The 23509-nt window shown below is 37.7% G+C and overlaps 5 protein-coding genes and 1 long non-coding RNA gene across 13 annotated transcripts in view; 3 read left to right on the plus strand and 3 right to left on the minus strand.

The window, feature by feature from the left end:
* Window positions 1–3269, plus strand: part of LOC104731654 (probable methyltransferase PMT21) — a 4119-nt gene extending 850 nt beyond the window's left edge. For both annotated transcript variants that reach the window (XM_010451094.2, XM_010451092.2), the window contains exons 2-8: window positions 474–794; window positions 893–1041; window positions 1155–1350; window positions 1443–1653; window positions 1747–2425; window positions 2505–2582; window positions 2670–3269. In XM_010451094.2, the coding sequence (XP_010449396.1) occupies window positions 528–794; window positions 893–1041; window positions 1155–1350; window positions 1443–1653; window positions 1747–2425; window positions 2505–2582; window positions 2670–2898 (1809 nt within the window). In that variant the 5' untranslated portion in view covers window positions 474–527 and the 3' untranslated portion in view covers window positions 2899–3269. The remainder of the gene's footprint in view (window positions 1–473; window positions 795–892; window positions 1042–1154; window positions 1351–1442; window positions 1654–1746; window positions 2426–2504; window positions 2583–2669) is intronic.
* On the plus strand, window positions 4355–9072 carry LOC104731656 (cyclin-dependent kinase F-4). Of its 7 annotated transcripts, none has more exons than XM_019233806.1 (17): window positions 4355–4618; window positions 4855–4953; window positions 5075–5304; window positions 5697–6169; window positions 6268–6346; window positions 6432–6500; window positions 6588–6677; window positions 6763–6901; window positions 7029–7131; window positions 7240–7292; window positions 7379–7445; window positions 7543–7651; window positions 7731–7796; window positions 7897–7965; window positions 8047–8110; window positions 8210–8452; window positions 8543–9072. In XM_019233806.1, the coding sequence occupies exons 4-17, from the start codon at window positions 6162–6164 to the stop codon at window positions 8785–8787; spliced, it is 1404 nt and encodes a 467-aa protein (XP_019089351.1). In that variant the 5' UTR covers window positions 4355–4618; window positions 4855–4953; window positions 5075–5304; window positions 5697–6161; the 3' UTR covers window positions 8788–9072. The 7 variants fall into 7 exon arrangements, with proteins under 7 accessions (XP_019089351.1, XP_019089350.1, XP_019089353.1 ...); XM_019233805.1 differs by having other exon boundaries at window positions 4855–4937; XM_019233808.1 differs by having other exon boundaries at window positions 4901–4953.
* Window positions 9141–10262, minus strand: LOC104731657 (protein PAM68, chloroplastic-like). The gene is made up of 2 exons (XM_010451099.2): window positions 10059–10262; window positions 9141–9879 (listed from the first exon to the last, which is right to left on the minus strand). Exons 1-2 carry the CDS (start codon window positions 10113–10115, stop codon window positions 9280–9282), a joined length of 657 nt encoding a protein of 218 aa, XP_010449401.1. The 5' UTR covers window positions 10116–10262; the 3' UTR covers window positions 9141–9279.
* LOC104731660 lies at window positions 10402–14208 on the plus strand. Its single transcript, XR_758630.2, has 3 exons — window positions 10402–10510; window positions 10602–10657; window positions 14088–14208. It is a non-coding gene; the product is annotated as an uncharacterized LOC104731660 (long non-coding RNA).
* Window positions 10761–13313, minus strand: LOC104731659. The gene has a single exon (XM_010451102.2). It carries the CDS (start codon window positions 13301–13303, stop codon window positions 10949–10951), a length of 2355 nt encoding a protein of 784 aa, XP_010449404.1. The 5' UTR covers window positions 13304–13313; the 3' UTR covers window positions 10761–10948.
* Window positions 13668–17475, minus strand: LOC104731658 (probable disease resistance protein At5g45510). The gene is made up of 3 exons (XM_010451100.2): window positions 17351–17475; window positions 13907–17098; window positions 13668–13770 (listed from the first exon to the last, which is right to left on the minus strand). Exons 1-3 carry the CDS (start codon window positions 17364–17366, stop codon window positions 13706–13708), a joined length of 3273 nt encoding a protein of 1090 aa, XP_010449402.1. The 5' UTR covers window positions 17367–17475; the 3' UTR covers window positions 13668–13705.

Below are 23509 nucleotides of genomic sequence, written 5' to 3' on the forward strand. Positions count from 1 at the left end.
AATTGGTACAGATTTGTTTCTTTCAGAGACTTTTTAAATGCGAAAGTGAATAAGACTTTAAATAGAAACTCATTCATGTGTTTTCATTTATTGTGTATGTAATTTGTTCCCATTGATTCAATTTGTTTATTTCTCTCTCTCTCGAGTTTGTGTGAGAGAACATGTTATGTTACGGCGGTCGAGACTGAGTGAATCGAATTCTTGGGTCCCAAACACCCATGTGAGATCCATTAAAGCAACAATCTTTTTTTGTCGGCAACTCTGCTTCTTTGTTCCTTTCAGATCTCGTCCTTTGTTTCCTCAATTTTTTTTAAAAAAATTCTCATTTGTCAAATAACAGTACTGGCCCATCATTTTGTTTACCTTTTTTAATTATTGTCAGAAGCTTGTTTGTTGCTCTTGTCCTTAGTCATGTATTGATCCAATCTGATGAATGTTTTGGCTTTTATGTATTGGTTGATTTGTTGTTGCAGGTGTTTTAATCTTCTGAAACAAGGGTTTGTAATTTAGTACCAAAAAAAGAAACAATGAAGTATAAAGATGAGAAATATGAGAAAGCTGAGAGAGGAGGTTCAAGGGTCTTGCCCAAGACTCTTTTACTGATTCTGTTATGTGGCCTTTCGTTCTATCTTGGTGGGTTATATTGTGGGAAGAACAATGTCGAAGTTAATGATGTTGTCAAAGCCGAGTCTTCTTCCTTGGATGTTGAGGACTCTCCTCAAGTCAAATCTGCAGTTTCTTTCTCTGAATGTAGCAGTGACTTCCAAGATTACACTCCCTGCACGGATCCAAGGGTACACTCTAGTTTTAACCATTTTTGGGGGTGTGTGAGTTCTTTGAATCTGGAAATCATTTTAGCTAATGTTTTTTTTATTTCGTTTTGCTTGTTCAGAAATGGAAGAAGTATGGTACTCACAGGCTTACTTTCATGGAGCGACATTGTCCTCCTGTGTTTGATAGAAAGCAGTGTCTGGTTCCTCCTCCTAATGGTTATAAGCCACCAATAAGATGGCCTAAGAGCAAAGACGAATGTTGGTACAGGTAAATATTTGTCCCTTTTTCTCAACCTGATAATTGCATCTCTTAATTATTTGTATCTCTAGATCTCTCTCCTGTCCTCGGTTAATTGAAGTAAGTTGGTGATTTGATTTCAGGAATGTGCCATATGATTGGATTAACAAGCAGAAATCTAACCAGAACTGGCTAAGGAAAGAGGGTGAAAAGTTCATTTTTCCCGGTGGAGGTACAATGTTTCCACATGGAGTTAGTGCTTATGTTGATTTGATGCAAGATTTGATCCCTGAAATGAAGGATGGAACTATACGCACCGCCATTGACACTGGTTGTGGGGTAAGTTAAATATATTTCTGGATTTTAACTTTGGCAAATATTGGATTAGATGTTCTCCCCTTCAGCTCCATTAATCTTCATCTGTTTTCAAGGTTGCAAGCTGGGGAGGTGATTTGTTGGACCGCGGTATCCTCACGGTATCACTTGCCCCGAGAGATAATCACGAAGCTCAAGTACAGTTTGCTCTAGAACGTGGAATTCCTGCAATTCTCGGCATCATTTCCACTCAACGTCTCCCTTTCCCTTCAAATTCATTCGATATGGCTCATTGCTCAAGATGCCTTATTCCATGGACAGAATTCGGTAATTTTACTGTCTTTGATCAATTGAATTGCTATGTGAGCTTTTTTAATTGAAACTCTTGTAATAACCTTCGTCTATTTCCTACTCTATCAGGTGGAGTTTATCTTTTGGAGGTTCACCGTATCCTAAGACCTGGTGGCTTCTGGGTCTTATCTGGTCCACCAGTCAACTATGAAAACCGTTGGAAAGGTTGGGACACAACCATTGAAGAGCAGAGGTCAAATTACGAGAAGCTGCAAGAATTGTTATCTTCAATGTGCTTCAAAATGTATGCCAAGAAAGACGATATCGCAGTCTGGCAAAAATCTTCAGACAATATATGCTATAACAAGCTGTCTAACGACCCTGATGCATACCCACCAAAATGTGACGACAGCCTTGAGCCAGATTCTGCTTGGTATACACCGTTACGCCCTTGTGTTGTGGTTCCAAGCCCTAAGCTTAAGAGGACAGATTTGGGATCTACTGCCAAGTGGCCAGAAAGATTGCACACAACTCCTGAAAGAATGTCTGCTGTTCCTGGAGGAAATGGTGGCCTGTTTAAGCACGATGATAGCAAATGGAAAACAAGGGCCAAGCATTACAAGAAGCTGTTACCCTCGCTTGGCACTGATAAGATTCGTAATGTGATGGATATGAACACTGCTTATGGAGGTTTGGCTGCTGCTCTGGTCGATGATCCTTTGTGGGTTATGAACGTTGTCTCTTCTTACGCTGCGAATACACTTCCCGTTGTCTTTGATCGTGGGTTGATCGGAACCTATCATGACTGGTAAATTCACCAAAACCTAATCTTTCTACTTTCAAACACTTGAGGTCACATACATAATTTGTATGTTGTTTTATTATAGGTGTGAAGCTTTTTCGACGTATCCAAGAACTTACGATCTTCTTCACGTAGATGGGCTGTTTACATCTGAAAGTCAGAGGTAATGATAGAACAGAGATCTCACAGCTTAGGTCTTTGAAAACTCATTCATTCATGATTTGATAATTAATGGTTTGGTTTTGGGCAGGTGTGATATGAAATATGTAATGCTGGAAATGGATAGGATCTTACGTCCTAGTGGGTATGCGATTATACGCGAATCAAGCTACTTTGCAGATACGATAGCATCAGTTGGTAAAGAACTGAGATGGAGTTGCCGTAAGGAACAGACAGAGTCTGAATCAGCGAATGAGAAGGTCTTGATTTGCCAGAAGAAGCTGTGGTATTCATCTAACGCAAATTCAGAAACAAAATAATTAAAAATACATAGGACAAAACTAAAGCTTAAGCTTTAAGCTTTTTTTTTTTAAATGTCCGGAGGGTTTCTTGAGAACAAAGTCTCAACAACAACAAGCATAGGTTCTTTGTGTTGCTTCAAAGCCAAGAAAGCTGTTGAAATCTGCCAATTCATTTTTATTATCCCAGCATATTTATCAATTTTCGGTTATATGTTCTTTTTAGTAGTATATGCTTGGTGAGAATTATATATTTCTTTTAATTTTTTAAATTGTAAGTTTTAAGTTTTACTAAAAACGGTGATGTTCGAGATTTCTCGAATGTTAGGTATAATGATTTGAGATCTTCTTGTATTGTTTTACACGTTAATGTGTTGGTGGTCCATTTTAGATTTAGCGATTATAAAATTTTCTCTTCGTTTCCTTTATGCTAAATAAAATATTAGTGTTTTTCAACAGTCATATATATACGGATCACGGATGGCGAGCAAACTTTATGATGGACCATAAAATAAAATAATTGAAAAGTAAATCTATTCGTGTTTGTTAGGTGGAAAATTCCAAATCGTATATGATAAACAAATTCTAAATCTGATTGCAGGAAGCCAGGAACAAAAAAAATATGCTTAAAACATACAGTATTTTTATATAAAAGAAATATGAAATATATTTTAATCCATGAAAATGAGATAACAAAATTAAAAAATAAAATAAAAAGTAAACAGTCTCCTTAAATATTCAAAATTCGCAATTTCCCCTAGAAAACTATGGAACACGTTAAAGTTGTACAGAGGGAAAAAAAACTTTGAACTTCTTTAAACCTTTTTGTTATCCAAACAACTTGAATTTCTTTCCCTCTAAAAATGCAACAATCTCAGGCATTCGTCGCATATTGGAGCTTTTTAGGTGAAAAGAGTCAGTCTATCAAATTATGTATACTTTTGATTCCTGACATCCATCGAAATTGAATGACTTAATTCGAACCTTATCATCCATATATAGATTTGAGCATCTTGCAATCTTTTTAAGATATGAAACATAATCTACAATTCCAAAAACCCGCCTTTCATCGTCATGATTAGCGCTTAACAAACACTATAGATTACATTAATATTGACAAACAACAATTTCGGTAAATTTATTTACAAATTTAGTAACCCCCTCGTGAATCATGATTTATAATACTACTACCAAAAGAAAAGTCAAGAGACAAAAATAAGAACTGTGTGAATCAGCTACATCGTGGAAGGCAAGAATAAAGAGGCGGCCACGTAAAGATACGTTAAAAATCCTCATACTTAAATCTCACGGTCTACAATAAAACGAATGACATCACCACGTGATAATCCGACGGTTATATATTAAAAGAACACTGTAACATAATAAAAGTGAGACACAGAGGATTAAAGCAGTTTTTTTTTTCCAACGCGACACGACCAGAAGATCATATCATCAATGAGGTCGATCGAACCAAAGCGATAAAAATATTCTCTTTCTTCTTTAGCTGCTTTGGCCTTGGGGAATATAAATTGTAGGGTTTTTTTTTTTTTTTTTTTTTTGGGTCATCACGAGAGAACCGCACATAGAAAAAAGGCAAGGGAGAGAGAAGAAGAGGAGAGAGATTGATATTTGTTGGACTCGTATCGCAAATAAAAAAATTGAAAGGTAAAGAGGTTAGAGAAGCTCTGGATTCCGTCTCTTCCCGTCGTCTGCGACGGTGGTTATGCCCGTTGGCTCTGAGGTATATATATCTATCTCGCAGATCTCCATGAGGTTTCTTGTTTTTTTATCAGATTGGATCTAATTTTGGTTTTGATTTAATTCTTTTGGTATTTGTGTAATCGTGCGTGTGGGATTTGGATTTGATGTGTGTTTGATCATTTAATTGAAATTTTAGGGTTACGTTAGGTATTGATTGATTCATTTCTGTTTGTATTGATTGATATATATCCTCGAATTGGATATTTTATTTTTCAGATCTGTAATGTTTAGATGTTGTGAGCTTTGATCTCTCATCTGGTAGGTGTTTGAGGTTTCATCAACGATGATGAATTTTACTGGTAATTGATATGTAATGTAAGTTGAGTCTATTTGTTAGCCTACCCCTTGCTTGCTTGGTTTTTGGATGGTTTTGTTTTCTCAGGTTTCTTGTGCTTTTTATCTTTGGATTGCTTATATTTTTTTGTAATTGCTACAGGTTCTATCAGGCTTCTTTATAAGTGGATTTGCATCTTTTGAGATATGGAGCAAGTTTTCGTCTGGCCAAGTTGCTACCACTATCGGCTTTTCTCATTCCAAGAAGCGCTCGATTGGCGGTTTCTTGTTCGTTCAGATTTCCTTGTTGGCTCTTTCGTTAACTGCACTTAGTGGTCATACCTTCTTCTATGATCTTTTACGGAAGGCGTGAGGCATATTTCTGAGTGATAGGTATGGCTTTTCTATTGAAGCTGTTGAGACTTTTGTTTTTTTTTTTTTACACGATGCTTCCCTCCTTAGATTGTTGCAGTTATTGGAACTTTGAGTGCGTGATATGCTTTGGTAGGTTATCCCAATTGGAGCTGTTTATAGATTATTAGATTTCATCAAAATGTTTTTTTTTTCACCTTTAAACAAGGAAATTTGAGAAATTGTAAAACTGCTATTAAAAATTAGGAAAATTCAGAAAGGAAAAAAATTGTTAGTAAACAATGAAAACTCAAGTCTTGTATGACATCATCAGAGAAAGACACTTGTAGACAAGATTTAAGATTGTCAAACATACCAACCCAGCCCTAAAGACGGAATAATTTTATGTTTGGCTTTTTTTTGTTATATTGCAGGACTGAAGTCTGCAAAATCTTCTTTCGCATAGTCCTAGAGAATCCCCTTTATTAGCCCCCTCTTCCATATCTTATGCTTATGGGCGCTGGTTGAAGAAAGTTATTTCGTTTTCTTTTTCAAGTTTAGATATGTCGTTTCCTTTAATCTGAACCCCTGAGTGAGATGTTGTGAGCATAGGATCCTTCCTTTTAGCCTACACATTCTATCTTTTTGGTTCCTTTGCGTCTTTGAGTTCTCAGTATGTGTTTTTCTCTTCTCTTGCTGTCTTTCTCTTTCCTTCATGGTCAACCCATTTATGTTCAAAGTAAATAACGGTCAGTCTACCCTGCTGGAGAATCATTGATTTTACTGCCTTGGTGTTCAGTCCTTACTACGAACGACTGGAAGATTAATGCTATATAAATCTTTCAGAAGTTCTTTACATACATAAAATAAAGAGCCTATTTTACTTTACTGGAAAAACGATGGACAGGTAAGTTAAATTTCTTTTAATATCTAAATCACTTTGGCATCTGGCCCCTTCACTTTTTGCTTACGAGTTTGCTTATCAATTCTTTTTGTATTTTATAGATACAAGTTAATTAAGGAGGTTGGTGATGGAACTTTTGGTAGTGTTTGGCGAGCTATCAATAAGCAGACTGGTGAAGTTGTAAGTTGCTTTCTTTTGGAGCTATATATGCCTGTAGAATGTTCTGTGCTTAAAATTCAAACTAACTGAAGTTTTCTATGAGCAGGTCGCAATCAAGAAAATGAAAAAGAAGTACTACTCATGGGACGAATGTATTAATTTGAGAGAAGTGAAGGTAGTGATTTGCCTTTGTTGAGATAATCTCTTTTTTTTTGTTTGGTCTTGTTTACTGGAACTTAATACTACTTATTCGTGATATTAGTCGCTCAGGAGAATGAATCATCCAAACATCGTGAAGCTGAAGGAAGTCATCCGGGAGAATGATATCCTATACTTTGTCTTTGAGTACATGGTATACTTCTTTTCTGCTTGTAGTTGGATATTTTTCTGACACTTTTATTCATTGCACTGAACGTATGTCATTCTTACTTGATCAGGAGTGCAATCTTTACCAGCTGATGAAGGATCGACAGAAGCTTTTTGCAGAAGCTGATATCAGAAATTGGTGCTTTCAAGTCTTCCAGGGCCTTTCTTACATGCATCAGCGTGGTTACTTCCACCGCGATCTTAAGCCAGGTAATTGATATCCTTGAAGCCTCAAACACCTGTCTGAAGATTTACTGCTTTGATTTTAATCACTTAGTCTTTTTAACAATCATGGGTAAGTAGTTTGTCACTGAAAATCTATATTGTGTTATTGCAGAAAATCTATTAGTCTCGAAAGATATCATTAAGATTGCTGATTTTGGCTTGGCACGAGAGGTTAATTCGAGTCCACCTTTTACCGAGTATGTTTCTACACGTTGGTAAGATTCGCTTTACTTCTGTATATTTGTAGTTCTTGACCCTAATATTTTGTTAGATTCTTCATCAGTGCTACCTTACTGACCCTTATGTCTCTGTTCTAATAATAGGTATAGGGCCCCTGAAGTACTCCTACAGTCATATGTATACACATCAAAAGTTGGTTAGTATTGCGAAAAACAAAAACAAAACTATCTTCAATCATTGCATTCTAGTGCTTATTAATTTGGCAATTGATTTTTTGTTCAGATATGTGGGCGATGGGAGCTATTATGGCTGAGTTGTTGTCTCTTCGCCCAATATTTCCCGGGGCTAGGTAAATTTGCGTTGATTTATTTGTATCTTTCTGATTAGAAATATTGTAAAATTAAATGTAATAAACAAGTGATAATGTTGTTGTATCATCCTTGCAGTGAAGCAGATGAAATCTACAAAATCTGCAGTGTCATAGGCAGCCCAACTGAGAAGACCTGGTTGGAAGGACTTAATCTTGCTAAAACCATAAACTATCAATTCCCTCAGGTACATGCTCGAGCTTGAAAAATTGTGTCTTGAGCCTTGCTAGTATTTGTATCAGAGAATAACGGTTGTCATCTTACAGATTCCTGGTGTACCTCTTTCAAGCTTGATGCCATCTGCTAGCGAAGATGCAGTTAATCTTATCGAGGTATAATAACAACTCTTAAAAGGGGTTTCTCTATGATTCCAAGAATGTATTTCTTTTATTCTCAAGACACTAATCTCCACCTTTTAACTTGATCATTCAGCGGCTTTGCTCGTGGGATCCATGCAGCAGACCAACTGCTGCAGAGGCGCTGCAGCACCCATTTTTCAAGGTACGCCATGAGAGTTTTTGATTGGACCTGATATGCTAGGACTTTTATATCTCCCGATCTAACTGTGTTCTCTTGTGGCAGAGTTGCTTTTATGCCCCACCATCTCTTCGTCCCAAGCCATCTGTTGTTAGAACTCCTCCGCCTGGTAATTTCTTAGTTTGTTGACTGCAAATTTCAGGGTGTGGATTATTAAATCTGTTTTGAGATTGTTGCAAACTAAATTTTATTTATGGTTCCGTTCTAGTCGGGCCAAGAGTATCATTTGAGCACCAATCAGTTAAAAGACAGCCGGTGTCGCTTGCCAATGCTAAGCCATTCAATAGCTATGCATTCAATAGCTATGCTAGTCCAAAGTCGCATGCTGCTTTTGGCAGTGGTGTCCAGCGGAAACTTGAAATGGCTAATCAAGATGGGACGAGAAACACTAAAGCTGTGAGAAGTTCCGTCAGAGACTCCAAATACAGACCACCTGGGAAAAAGAGTCCTCGTAAGTAAAACCTTTGGGCCACCCTTTTTCTTTTAACACGCACACTGGTTATTTTACTTCATCTAACAAAACAAATCCATACATTTGGAGATAATGCAGCAGCAGCATTGAACAAGAACCGGTTCACTCGTAGTGTATCAGAGGCTGCTGATAAACTCGCAAACATGACTATTGGAGGAACTGGATCTCGCAGACACTCTGTGTCCGTGGTTGGACAGCATCAACAGCTGAAACCACCTTCGATGAAGGCAGGTTGGGTAGGAGAAACACGTGACATGTTCCTTAGACCAACACAAACCACCACCAATGCCTACTCTAGGAAAGTCGCTGGATGACCCCTAAACCAATAATCTCAAGCAAGCCTCGTCTGAGCAAATATTTTACTTTATAAACTATGTCTTATAATCTATATACTCTGGTGTTTATCCCTGAGTCTCCATTTCATGAAAAAACAAACCGTGAAGTGTCTCCTTTTCTTTTACAGTGGTCGTGTGTTTCTCCGGCGTTGCTGGTTCGTTCCGCTTTTATTTTCTTTTCTTAATTCCGGTCGTGTGATGGTTTGTAATTACGTGAGCGTGACAATAACATTGTGGTTTGCAATAAAGTTCGATTTGGGACTATTTCGTGTGGTTCTTTACTTTCTTTGATTGGTGATATATTGATGTTGGTAGCTGTAGAGTCGTTGAAGGAAAATGCAAAGAGACATTCATTTTCCTCTGATAGAGACAATAACCCCAAAACATTTCTGCTAAAAATTTACATCAGATTGTAATAAGTAAATCACAAAACCCTTGAAGACAAGGCCAAAAGAGCTATTGTGCCTATGTCTATTTCTTGCTTGAGGAATTCCAAAAGGATTGCCAAAAGACAGGCCAGTTCTTCTTAGCTTCGTTCCAGCCTAATAAGGATCCTTCTCTCAACGGATCCCAGCTCGAAGACACGATCCCATAGCTCACACCAGCTAATGCCGTACCAAAGAAGACGAAGGAAACAATAAAGGGAACCCATGTGGGAACATCAATTTTCAAACCAACTTTGAGATAGTAAAAGAAAGGGAAGAAGAGAAGACCAACGAAGAGTGGTAAACCCACAGTGAATCCCATTCTGCTAATCATTCTGTTGGTCACTATCTCTGGAATCACACCTCTCTCACGTTCATCTTCATAATCATAATCATCATCATCATCCTCGTCTTCTTCGTCGTCGTCGTCGTCTTCATCATCACTTTGGTTTCCGGGTTTCTGCTTTTTAGCCTTCTTGGTTTTCTTAGGAGGACGTCCAAAGCCTCTGGGGCTATTCATGGTTGCCTGTAATGGCGCTATACGCGATATCTCCAAGCGGTTGATGCAAGTAATGGACTTAGGAACTTGACTCTTCGTTTCTTTAGGTCTCTCTACTAGACTACACTGTTTATAGTTTCCATCACGCTGCGCAAATGGAAGCAATTTAATAAGGATAAATTCAAGACTATAGTATAATCTTAAGTACCAAGAGATTGAAAGCCAGAGAATGATCGATACAAAGAGGAAAAGAAACGAGTTGACACAGCATCAATGATGTACACTACAGAGAGACATATTGAAAGAGATAAGAGAGAGAAGATTACCTTGGAAGAAGATCTGGGATGAGCAGAGAGCTTGAAAGAACATGGTACAGAAGCCATTGTATCAAACCAGACATGAACCACGAAGCCAAACTCTTAACGAGATTTAGACAGAGAGAAGCATCCGAATTTTTTTTTGTGTTTCTCTTCCGTTCTCTGCTCTGTTTTCGAGTGGGAGAGATGGGATAAGGTTCTTCTTCTTCACCTTTAGAATCTTTGATTTTCTCAAAGTAAGCCCAATTGCTTAATACCGGTTTAATCCGGTTCGGTATGCATCTGTTTCATCCCGGTCCAATTTTTTTTTGTTAACATTAATTTTGAACTTTTTGAACAAAGACGAAGAAGATTATCGAGTGGGGGTTCTCCGTTTTTACCATCTTCGTCGTCGTCGGGAAATTAAGGAGGAGGATTTTCCGATCGGAAGAGCGAGGAAAATGACGAAAATGTCGAAAGAGGTGAGAGATTTTTCGGTTTGTACTCGATTATTGGCGAATTTTGATGTTTTCTGATTCGAAGAAATTGTAATTTTCGTGTTTTGTTTTCCAGTTATGGCCAAGGTTGATCAATCGAGACTGGGTTACAACAAGGAATCTAAAAATTAGGTATGTAACACGAATCTAATTTGCTTCTTTGATCTGAGAATTTCATCTTTCGTTTCGTTTGGTAGTGAGTTCTGTTGAGTAATAATAGGTGCTAAGATGATGCTCATGAGAATATATATATATATATATATATATATATATCAGATTGCTTTCAATGTTAGGTTTTTGCATACGATTAGGTTGTGAAGCTTATTTCATAGTCGAAACACACAAAAGTATTAAAACATAAGCATATTTTGAGACACACACCTCAAGTTGTGGCTCTGAATCGCCATTCTTGAACTTAGCTTATCAATCCCCTAAGCCAAAGTGAGCCATTAGTAGCCAAACGAAGTTGATAAACTCCCCACCTTTGCTAAGAAGCTCTAAACGTGTTGTACCGTCACTATGGGATGCTGCGTGCATTAGGAACTCCAACCACACCTTGCTAAGTACCTCCCATTTGTCTTTTCCAAAATCCTCCTCCAGTTTCAGAAGTTCTTTGGCCACTGAACTTGCCTCAAATAACACCGATTTGCAATGATTTCCTTTGACATCACTTGGTTCTATGCTGGTATCTACTGAAAGAATTTTCTTGCTACCTAAATTCACGTCTCTACTGTTTCTGATACCTTTCTTCGTGAAGAATCTATCAGCCTCCGCCAATGTGTCTCTAAATCTTATATTTCCTATGCCAGATACATCTGACATCAGCTTTGGCTGCATCATCAAGAGATACATCATGTAGTCTGAGATGATTTTGCTGATCTCTCGCTTCATCTTATCACAGTTTTTTTCGGCGGAATCTTCCTCTTGGTAACAGAGCTCGGTGGCTATGTGCCAAATCAAAAGACTATGGTCATAATCAACATCTGTTATGTAACGTAGCAGCATTTCATGATCTGCTATCTGAATCTGGGTATGGCTTGACGCCCAATCTCTCCTGGCCGAGGCTTTTGTTGTGGCACTCTCCTGGCTGTCTTGATTCTGTGATCTGATTTTCAGCTCTGAATATATGAAAGACCATAGGTTTTTTTTCAAGGGTTCGTGGTGTAGAGATCTTCGTAGTCTTATCTCATGGAACAGTTCCCTGATGCCTAGGAAGTTAATGACGCAGGTAACAGGAAACGCGAGAAAGTAAGGTACAGTACTGAGCCAAAACTCAACAAATGTCTTGAAGATGTTGATCATAGAACGAGTAACTTGATTTTCTCCTGGTGGTAGAATGATCACGTGGTGGATAATATACCGGTGAAGATCACAAAACCATATGGCAATGCTACCTGACCAAGCCTGCATGATGGAGAAAACGTACCTGAAAGGGGAAAGTGCTATCTTCCATAAATACTGGCACGTTCTACCCCTGGGGTTGTGGATCCTTTCTGTATCTGCGTTCATGGAGTATGTAAGGAAGTTGAACATTGTGATGTTTCCGGTCCATCTTCTGTGTAGAAATGGTGTGTTAAACACCTCCTCCTCACGACTAATTTTCCCCTTCCACTTTCTCTTGAGACCAAGGATCCACTCGAGCATGCGGTCTTTTAATGAAGACATCTCGTCGGAATCATCCTTAAACTTTGAGAGGGCGGCTATTGCCCCGTCAGAAAGCATAAACATGTACACAAATATAAACTCCAGAGCTATTCCAACAGCGAACAACGTGTAGGTGATTATAATGTCGGCTTTCTGAAATTCTTGAATCTTATTGTGTCTGTCGTGGTAAATAGTGAAGGCTGCCACAAGGGATCCCACTGATATGACTCTGATCACGATTCCTAAAGAACTATGAAGAACCGCACCCTTTGTGTACAATCCTTCATAGATAAACTCGAGCTCGGCTTCTATAATGCTCAAAGCTTCTTCCTGTAGTTGCAATGCACTGAAGAAGGCCTTGCTCTTATCACGCATCTCCAAGCTAAATATATTATTGACCATAAGACTCGTAAAGTTATTGAAGAACAAGAAAGCAAATTGAAGAATCTGAAGGTCGGTTAACTCTTTATCTGGATGCTTTAGCTTCAGAGAGTTCGCTTGTCCATGATGCTCCTTCATATACATCTCAGAAGCAAGTATCGAGTCCATATCTAGGTTATTTGCTTGCACGGTGTAGTCAAACGCTGAATTGGATGCATCCAACATCAAGTTCCTGTACTTGTCTGAACTAGCAAGGTACAACGCAATTGTCCGTTCCAAATACTTAGAAGTCCCAGCAATGAACAGCAACAGTATTACCACCCAAAGCACATTGGGTAGAGACTGGATAACCACATAGACACCTGCAAGTGCCTGAAAGACTAGCCCAAGAAAATGTCTATTCCAGAGGGCATTGTCTTCGAGGGAAAACGCAGTGATGGTGTCTGGCCCACCAAGGTGTAAGAGCAAGAAAGGTGCCCACAAGGCTACGAGCTTCTTGTCTTCAGGAGGATCATCGGGTTTAGGGTCTTTACCTTGGTTCTTGGCAATCAATGCAACCGCAAAATTCGCAGACAAATCTGCCAAGAGATACGAGGACCACAAGAGCAGGATCAGGAACTTGTTGGGCGTTCGTTTTCTGAGGGGGGCAAAGAAAATGAGAATTATCTGAAGCGAGAGACTGAGGATTATCATTCCCCTAATATTCCATGTGTCCCAAGCATCTTTGATTTGTTTGGGAATCACTTCCACCATTTCTCCTATGTTTCCTGATCAGATCGTTTTTTTTCTGGAAAACTTGTTTGCTCTGTGGAGTGCTTCTTTGCTTTTGACTTTTTACCCAAGCCTCTCTTGGGATGTGTGAAGGGTTTTCTTTGTTTTATACTAGATCTGAAGTTTGTGGTCTTTTCCTACAAATAAACCGCTGGTCTTTTGGTCTTATTTTATTTAAGTTAAGGAACGAGGAAACGACAGAGAACATAGCCCTCTGCATTATTTAAAATAACTAGTAGCAATGATTCCAAAAAAATTAAGAGTATCTTTAAACAGATCCCTTGGGAGTCCAGCGAGAAAACAGTCAAATTCATGTCCATTATTCGCACACACACATACAAAGTAGATATTAGGGAAAGGATCCAGGGACAGAATACTCAGTAGCTAGATGCTGCTTCGACTTCCCTGTGGTTTTTCATATCCTCCTTGCACTAGACCGCTTCCAAGTCCTGTAAACAGGAGCAACCACAAAAATTGGCGAAAGATTGTTATGTACTTGCAATCTTAACATCAGCAACTCGAACAAGAGAGCTGAAGATCAGAAAACACATTGTAGAGTAGTGGTATGCATAACATTGGACTCACCGGACCACTTTGAAGTTTCCAGCTTCGGGCATTTTTCTTTATTGTATGTCTTTAGATTAGGCAGCATAGCATTGATAGCAGATAGCACAGGTAAATCGTAAAGGCACAATGTGTGTAAATTCGGCACTTCTACTTCTTGTTCAAACACTTTCTCCAGCTTCTCACAAAATTTTAGTTTCAGGACTTCCAGGCTGGTGGGAAGCGCGGATGCAGGGAATATCGTTTTAATATGCGGGCAACAGTCCAGACTTAGATTCTTCAGATTATTGAAGCTGCTGCAGCAGATACTCTCCAACAGTCGAAAATTCGTAATTGACAAAGTCTCCAGGTTTCCGAGACGTTCTTCATCTACTCCAGTGAAAAGGATTTCTATATCCGCGCACATCTCCAGCCAACAACCTTTCACTGACTTCAAATCATTAAATACTGATGAGAGACTTGCCGCTGTATTGTCCACAATAGCCACAAACTCAACTTTAGCTAAGGTTTCCTTGTCTTGATCTACGCAATTGGATCCTTGAATCTCTAGAACTTCTTGACAACTATTGGCATCAACAAATGGTATGATGTTCCGATAGACATTCATGAATGTATGACCTTGGTAAAAAAGTTCCTTGTGGCGACCTTTCTTTTCAGGACAACCAAAGGCCCTTAGTTCACCTACAGTTCCCTCCTCCTTTCTTGAGATTTCATGGATTCTGTCGACCACATCATGAGAGCGTAGACTCTCATAAATCTCATTTGTTACGGCTTCCTTTACCTGTCTCCAAGTCTCATGAATTAATCTTCTTGAATCTGCCAGAACAACTAGCTTTGAACAACTGATACTGCTCTTCTCTGGCAACTCTATTAAGGTTTCTATTCTGGTGCCAGAGAGATTAACTTCCTGCAGGTAAGACATGTACTTAAAGGATCCCTCAATTGTATGCAACTTAGTGCACCCAGAAACATCGAAGACTTCAAGGCTCTTGAGTCCGCTGATGTTTGGTAGAGTTTCTAGATTGGAGCAGTTTCTCAGGAGGAGTTGTCTGAGGTTGGATAGACCGGAGATGGTGGACGGAAGTTTGGTAAAACTTGTGCCTGACATATTAAGAATTTTTAGTTCCTCTTTCTGCTCGAAGCATACTGCCGCAATTTCCACCAAGCTGGTCATACTAGAAAGATCGAGAATCTGGAGACCTGATAGGGTTCGAAGATTGGGCAGTTCTACTAAATTGCTACAGTTGTACAATGAGAGCCGCGTTAAGGAGCTAAGATTGGCAGCAACCGCAGTGTCATGAAATATTGGTAGTCGTTTTAGCTTGCTCTCTGATAAATCAAGGAGCACAAGCCGCTGAAGACGAGAAAAGGTTTGGTTTTTGCTTGTGTTTTTTTCAAAGCAAGTTCTTAGCTTGCGTGCACCACGGATGTCGACAACCTCGAGCCTATCTAAATGCTGTATGTCTGGCAAATCTTCCAATACAAGACAGTCTCTAAGGATGAGAGTATGGAGATTCTTCAGTTGAGAAATGCTGGAAGGTGAAGATATGATCCGAAGTCCAGAGAGGTTCAGACTTTGAAGTTCGGGCAATGCTTCAAAGAAGTCATCAAAGATAGTTTCCACAGAGCTAGCACCAGAAACTTCAAGAACCTCTAACCTTCGTAGACCCTTAAGCTCCTCTATACTTGGCAGTAGATCATAGTCCCTGATGACCAGAGCTCTGAGTTGCTTGAGTTCTCCTAAAGACTGGATAAAATGTTCCAATGTGGGATAAAAAAGACCAAGTACTTCAAGATTCTTCATCTGCGGCTGCTCAAAGAACTCTTTTGGTGTTGCTCGACGCAGACGGTTTCCACCCACCAGAATTGTATAAATATATTCTTGTTTATTTGCTTGTGCTGTTTTTATCATATCATCTATCTGGGTTATTTCCCCGAGACCTTTTTTCTTGTCACCACCATAAGTCCTAGCCAACTGGAGCCGGGATCTCCCCAAGAACCCATGATGCCGAAGATCTATTAAATCGCTCATTGCCATCTCTGGTACAACCATATCATCCTCTTGAATCTTCAGAAGACCGCGGTTTATAAGCTCTAACAAGATATCGTGACCATCCTTAAAAGCCTTCTTAACAGATTGAACGGGATCAAAGTAGCCTTCAAGTATCCAGTGTGTGATCAGTTCATTGTAATGAATACAGCCGCAATGCTTAAAACAGTCAAAGCTATGCCAAAAACAATCAACGATGGCATTCTTCAATGTATCATCGGTTTCCAGCAGCTGATAAGCAAGTTGCAGAATTGGATTACATCTTGAAACTGAGTTGGCTGGCTCACAGGGTGATAAAATTTTCTTTAAAACCTTCTCTTGTTTTGGAGATAGGCTCTTAAAAGAGTTCTGATGAGCGATGCAGCTTAAGGACTTGGCTAGCACAACGATTGCAGCAGGCAAATTACTGCTTTTTCGCACCACAGAATGTATCAATGGCTCATCACTTTTCCACGCTTTCTCAAGAGACTCAAGCAAATTCCCCTCATGAATGGTAAGCGATGCAAATAAATCATGCATGTTAGACTCAGTGAGGGTGCATAGTAAAGTTTGTGACAGATCCGTGGTATGGAACTTACATTCCCTTGTATCATGTGGCTCTTCCATGTTACCGGCCTCAATTTCCATACTATGCTTTGTAGTGTTTTCGACACCTACTCTTCTTGTAAGAAGAATTTTTAGAGGTTTGTAATCTTCAAGAAAACTCTCCAGACCCAAATCGTTCATCACTGTGTCTTCACTGGTCTTGTTTCCTTCGTCATCAAGTATCAACAGAAGATACGGCACCATTTCATATGATGAAGTGTGTTTCTTCTTCTTGTCCTTGAGCTCCAAAATTATCTTATGCTTCAAATCCTTTAGAAAGTCTTTCTTGTCCTTCTCCCTGTTATCATCCGTAACATACACATCAAGTTGGAAAGCTATGTTCTCATAAAGCGACATTTCATCTTCAAACTTCTCGTTGAGGTTCAACCAGAGGGTGAGGTAGCACATGCCTTCTTCTGTTGCATACTTACCCACATTCCTTGCCAGCCGCGTCTTACCGATTCCAGATTTCCCAGCCAGTACGACTCTCTGAGGATCATCACCACCCATTGTTTCCACTATCATCTTACACAACTTCTCATCCTTAGCAGCTTGGCGTAATTGAGCGGAAGCCATATCTGGAATATGATATAAAAGAAGGCATTATAGAGCTTGTATAATGTAACAGCAGCATACTATATAATTATGTAAGTTCCAATTTTGGACCATGATAATAGTTGCGTAGGAAGCCCAGCAATGTTTAGGTCTGAGATAACTAAATTAGTGAAGAGCGCAGAGCAAAGATTTATCAATCAATTTGAAAATGGGCAATCAATTTGAAAAGGCGTAGAAAATCAGAAAATGTAGAAAGGAGAGGGAAGCGAGAGTACCCCTTAGCTGTTGCATTCACAACAATTTATCTGATTTCTTTGGAAAATGGGTTTAGCTTTTGTCTGCCTTCTTCGTCGTCCGATCAAGATCTACTCGTCTCAACTCAAGTCAACCTTTTGCTCGCGGGTTCCTTAACAGTAATTTAAAAATAAACAATGACTTTCTATATTAAGTTATTAATTGATTAGTTTATAACATATTGATATATTTTAGATTATCCAAGGTCGTATCGTAGGCCTGCACTTGCTTTTACAATTATTGAAAAAACGTTTTTATGATTACTGTCCCTTGGTTATGAGAATGGCCTCCAGCTCTAGTTTCAAACCCACCCCATCTAATCTGTTGTCTAAATAGTTTTTCAGTTGCTCTTCTGTTTCTAATTTCAGATACAATGTTGCGTTAAGTTGTACAACAGTTTTTTTTTCTTGTCGTTTTATAGATTGCATCCAAATTAAGAAAATAGATCAATCTATACTATTAAAGCAGAAGTATTCTCTAGAGTAAAAATGGACCATAACTTGGTTTTGGTAGGTTTTTCATTAAAAATGATTAGAGAATCACAAAATTTAATCTAATTAACCTATAGTTTCGATTTCTATAAATGACGAAAATGCCCTCGGTCGATCACTTAAAAAAAACGGGTCGGGACGCAGATCCTTAAAAAAACCGAGAATAGAAGGAAAATAACCAGCGGATCTGTTTGTACTCGAGAATAATATTTTTCGGATCCAGTATATTATTTCATTCAAGATTAGTTAATTAAGATCCCAAACAGAGTTATTCGTTCTAAAATCTCGAGAATGGGTTCTTAAATAGAATAGATTTGTAATGATCTGTTTCGGTAATTAAGCAATTATGATAAATTTTAATTACGAAAATTTATCATAATTGCTTAATTACCGAAACAGATCATTACAAATCTATTCTATTTAAGAACCCATTCTCGAGATTTTAGAACGCTTAATTAATCTTTTGAATAAAAATTAAATAAAACTTCATCTTTTATTTCATTGCCATACCTGATCTAGGCCGACAATTACGGACTTTAAAGTTATAGGATTCAATCCCACGTCAAATTAGATTATAGGAATATCATTTAATTTAAGAGATATCAATCTCTTAGAATATTGATCGATCCTGTAATTTAGGAAACTAATAAACTAATTAAAATGGAAATTTTATAAGTCTTCACAAAAATATCTAAATCAATCAATATAAATCCTACGATAAACTTTAAATTTTATAAGTCTTAACAAAAAATCTAAATCAATCAATATAAATCCTACGATAAACTTTAACATAATATATCAATAATTGATTTCCCAAACCGCAAAGATCTCAATCTTTTGAAAATTTTCTAAACATATTTGAATGTAATTTGTTATTTGAATGAAATTTATTAAATTTCCAAATCGTAAATCTATTAAAACTCCATCCTTAAATTATTGTGAACAAGACATTTAAATAGTGAACATTATATTACCGAATTAATTATGCAATATATTCTTAGAATATACCCTAATTGTTGATGCTAATAGTCTTGCTATATAAATACAATGTTAGTCATCAAGGTTGAATCATTATCCCTTCCACTATTTCTTTGTTGTCTATTTCATTTACCCTTTTTCCTATAAATGATGAATTCAAGAGTTTTACGATGTCACTCGCTATGGCGTTTTCCTTGGAGATTGACGTTATGATAGGATACTTGTGTTGGCATGTTATCTGTCGGCTTGGATTGTAAGTTATTTATAGTCTTTTTTACTATTGGTTTCATTGAAATTTTTACTATAGATTTCAATGAATTTCTACTAGATTTGAAAGCTTATGTCTTGCTTATTCTTAGGTCATGACTATCTTCTCTGCTACCCTCGGATGGGCTGCTCCAAATTTGGTATAAGCCTTTTCCATGTCACCTCTATTTTTCTTCATGTTAAAAATTTGTTACTAAATGCTGGGTCGAATGCTGAGTCTATTTCTCTTCAGGATTTGCCTCTAATGTTGTTGTTGTTGTAGGTTACTATTCAATATTGCGGTGTCTCTGTTTCCGTAAGAAACTATATTATGCAAAGTACCGACATACTATGTTTTTTATATCCAAATTAACACTATATAAACTTAGAAAATAAGTTTAAGTACATAAATGAAAAAGGAAAATTACAAAAACAAATTACTAACAAAAAATATACACCCGTGCTGTAGCACGGGTATCCCCTAGTATTCTATTATACACTTTTTTTTAATACATTTCTAATTTTTTTATTAGTCAAAACATTAAAATAGTTGGAATAAAATTGGTAATTTTACCAAACATATGCCCTAAAACAACAAGTATTGAAAAATTTTTTTTACTCTAGAATAACAACTAAAAAAATCGGAGGGTGTTGTAAAACACTTAGTGGACTCTATCTGACCGGCCCGTGTATTAGCTCTATAGTTACGGTCCATTGTACTTAGGCCCATCGGCCATGTCCTAAAGCCCATGCGGCTATGTATTAGTATGTCAGTTTTAGCTCTAAGACTTGTAACACTATATATATATGTTGTAACCTCGATTCCTATCAATAATAACCTAAGAGATTTACTCCCTAAACTCTCTAATTTACAACACGTTATCAGCACGATAGCCTCTAACCCTAAAGAACCCTAAAACCGCCGCCCCTTCTTCTTTTGTTCTTCCCAAACCCTACCGCTCATACTAGCACACAATCAACTCTTGTTTGTGACTAGTCCTTGTTCGAAGATCACTTTGAGCAGCCTGTGCTCGTGATTAAGTTTTGTTCAAAACCTGATCGAGGTTCGCGGTTCCTGGACGTGCGCGGTACAAGGAGCAGTTTGAGATCTGTTCGTGGGAAGCTGTTGAGGTTCTGTTCGTGGTTCATGGTCCATCAAAAGTCAAGGTTCGTGAGTGAAATCTGAGGTCTTTAACTCCCAGATCAAAACCAGTCAGACCCTAATTGGTGAAAGGTAAATAAGATCTAAAACTCCCTTAGGACCTATGAATTGAAATCAATACATAAACCCTATGGAACCCTAAAATATCCAAGTAAACAACAAACAAATCTAAGATCTATAATCCTGTAAAACTTTAAAAACTGATTCGCATAGGATTGATAGATTGTTTGTTAAATTGCACCAAAAGATATCAAGTTTAAATTGGATTGATTGCTTGATTGATTGTTGCATAAGAACCTAGAACTAAATTGTTAGATTCTTAAGAAATAGAAATCAAACTGTTCTAGGAGATTAAAACTTGGATCATTCATGCATAGCAATTAAAATCGGATCTTGTAAAGGTTGTTTAAAACTCGGCTGCATGAATCAACTCTTAGGATTTCTTAGACAAGCTTGAACATAGATTTCCTGGAATTTTCGGCCATGGAAACATAAAATTTCGAGCATGAACATGTCTAGAACCAATTAGGATAATTTCCAAAAGCTTAAGTCATTATCCTGAAATTTAAGTAAATTTACTTTAATATTCTAAGAGTATATCCGATTAAAAAAAAAAAAAAAACTTTGTTAAGTTTCTATAAATTAAAACTTTGAAATCGGAATTAACATATTGGTTAGGATAAGTTTCTAATTAAAATATAGTAATTATCCTAAAGCCTAAAATATTTCCTAAAACATGGATTTAGTAAATCTTAAACTAAAAGGAAACTTAAGAGAAAAAGGAAATACTATCTAGGATTGTTGCATGCATTTGATTTTGTTGTCTTGCATGCATAAAGAATTAAAGCCACGAAAATTGAGTATAATAAAGGCATGTTTCGGTCTCAAATACCGCATGACCTAAGTTCAAAAATTATAAGAAAAGGCAAGGCATGGTTCGGTCTCAAATACCGCATGACCTAAGTTCGAAATTATGAGTAAAAGCATGGCATGGTTTGGTCTCAAATACCGCATGACCTAGACTAAAACAATTACATGGTTCGGTCTTAAAAACCGCATGATATAAGGTGCATGTTTTGGATTAAAATCAAAGGACCTATGTGAGTATATTGTTGATTATAATGATTGCACTAAGAAAATATAGACATCAAACGATTATTTTGCTGAGAACTTAGAAAACCAGTACCTCACGATAGATAATCTTATTGACCCTTTGGACAGAGCTTAAAAGCAAATATGGACACCAAAAGATGGTGTTCCTACCAAAGGCTCAATTCGATTGGAAAACCTAAGGAACCAGGACTTCAAATCCCTGGATGAGTATAACTCAGAGCTTTTAAAGATTGTCTCAATCCTAAGGTTGTGTGGTACTAAGGTCATTGAAAAGGAATTGTTGGAGAAGACATTCTCGACATTTCACACAAATAACATTGTGCTCCAGCAGCAATATTGCGAGAAAGGTTTAAAACCTATGCAGACCTAAAACTCTTGTTTAATGCTAGATGAGCAAAACAATGAGATATTATTGATGAAAAGTGCAATGAAGCTCACAAGGTTGACATTACAAAGAAAAATCCTCAAGAGCCTAAAGAGCCTAATGAGACCAACTACGTCCACAGAGAAAGACAATACGGCCGTGGCCGTGGTGGTAGAGGACGTGGTGGTCGAGTAGGCCAGGCTAGCCGAGGAGGCCGCGGACATGTTGGTCCTGGTCGTGGGACTTACCAAGGAAATAATTATGGTGGTCAAGGCCATAGAAACCAATTAGGCTTCGGCCTTGGTTGGTGTAGAGGCCGCGGGTTATTTAAACCGCAACATAAAGACCAAGTCCACTTGTAATAATAATTATGGTATAGAAAACCATTAGATAAAGACATGCAGAACTCCTACAGCACCTTGTTGATCTCTATTAAGAGAATTTGAAAATAAAGAAAATAAATCCAGAAATCTAACCTGGTTCATCTCGATGGTGAAAGAAATTTCAACCATGAGAATGATGACTAAATTGGATTATGAGATTTGTAACTGCCTAAAGAAAAATAATTAAACTCATGTGGTGTATTAATTTAATTTCTATGCTTTTATGATTTAGTTTCCTTGTAATGACTTTGATTTAAATTCAATGAATTTATTTTATCTTATATGATTGTTTTATTAAATTAAAACATAAAAAAATTATTGTCCTACTTATAGAAATGGCCGAGGACATATAATGCTAATGTTAGTACAATTGCGGGTATAGCAAATTTGATAGAAGGCTACGGCCAGGCTCACATTTTGTTGCCTAATAGCACACACATTGAACTAAGTGATGCCTTATACTCACCCAGCTCTAAGAGAAACTTATTGAGCTTTAAAAGATATAAGATCAAATGGTTATCATATTGAAACCAAGGGTGAAGGATCTAAAGAGTTCCTATACATTACAGAAAATGTGAAAGGACAAAAGAAGATCCTAGAGACTATACCTGCACTAGCCTCTAGTCTATACCATGCTAAAATCAACATGATAGAAACTAACTTAGCAAAGCAAAGAAAGAAAATATTCAACAAATAATTCACTCTATGGCATGACCGGCTTGGCCAGCCGGGTTCAAACATGATGCGTAAACTAATTAAGAGTTCGAAAGGGCACATCCTCAAAGAAAGAAAAGTTTTCCCTAAAATCTCACTTGTGTAGCATGTGCACAAGGGAAACTTATTATAAGACCATCACAAGTAAAAGTCAGCAAAGAAATTGTCTGGAAAGGATACAAGGTGACATATGTGGACCAATACACCCACCATGTGGGACATTTCGATATTTCATGGTGATGATAGATACATCAACCAGATGGTCCCACATATGCTTGTTATCCACAAGAAACCTAGCATTTGCTAGGCTATTAGCTCAAATCATAAGATTAAGAGCACATTTTTCCAGACTTTCCACTTAAGACTTCACATCCCAAGCGTTTAATGATTTCTGTATGTCCATGGGGGTGAGTGTGGAACATCCTGTGGTACATGTTCATACACAAAACGGATTAGCTGATTAGCTGAATCCTTCATTAAACAAATACAATTAATAGCTCGACCATTGTTAATGCGTGAGAAGCTTTCTGTGTCGACTTGGGGACACACGGTCTTACATGCATCAGAACTTATACGCATCAGGCCATCTAGTGAGAATAGATATTCCCAACGGGTCATTAGCCAGACATATCCCATCTAAAACAATATTCGGGTGTGCCGTTTATATTGCATCCATTAAGATGGGATCT

Source organism: Camelina sativa, chromosome 12, assembly GCF_000633955.1.
Source record: "Camelina sativa cultivar DH55 chromosome 12, Cs, whole genome shotgun sequence".
In the NCBI taxonomy this organism is placed as follows: Eukaryota; Viridiplantae; Streptophyta; class Magnoliopsida; order Brassicales; family Brassicaceae; genus Camelina; species Camelina sativa.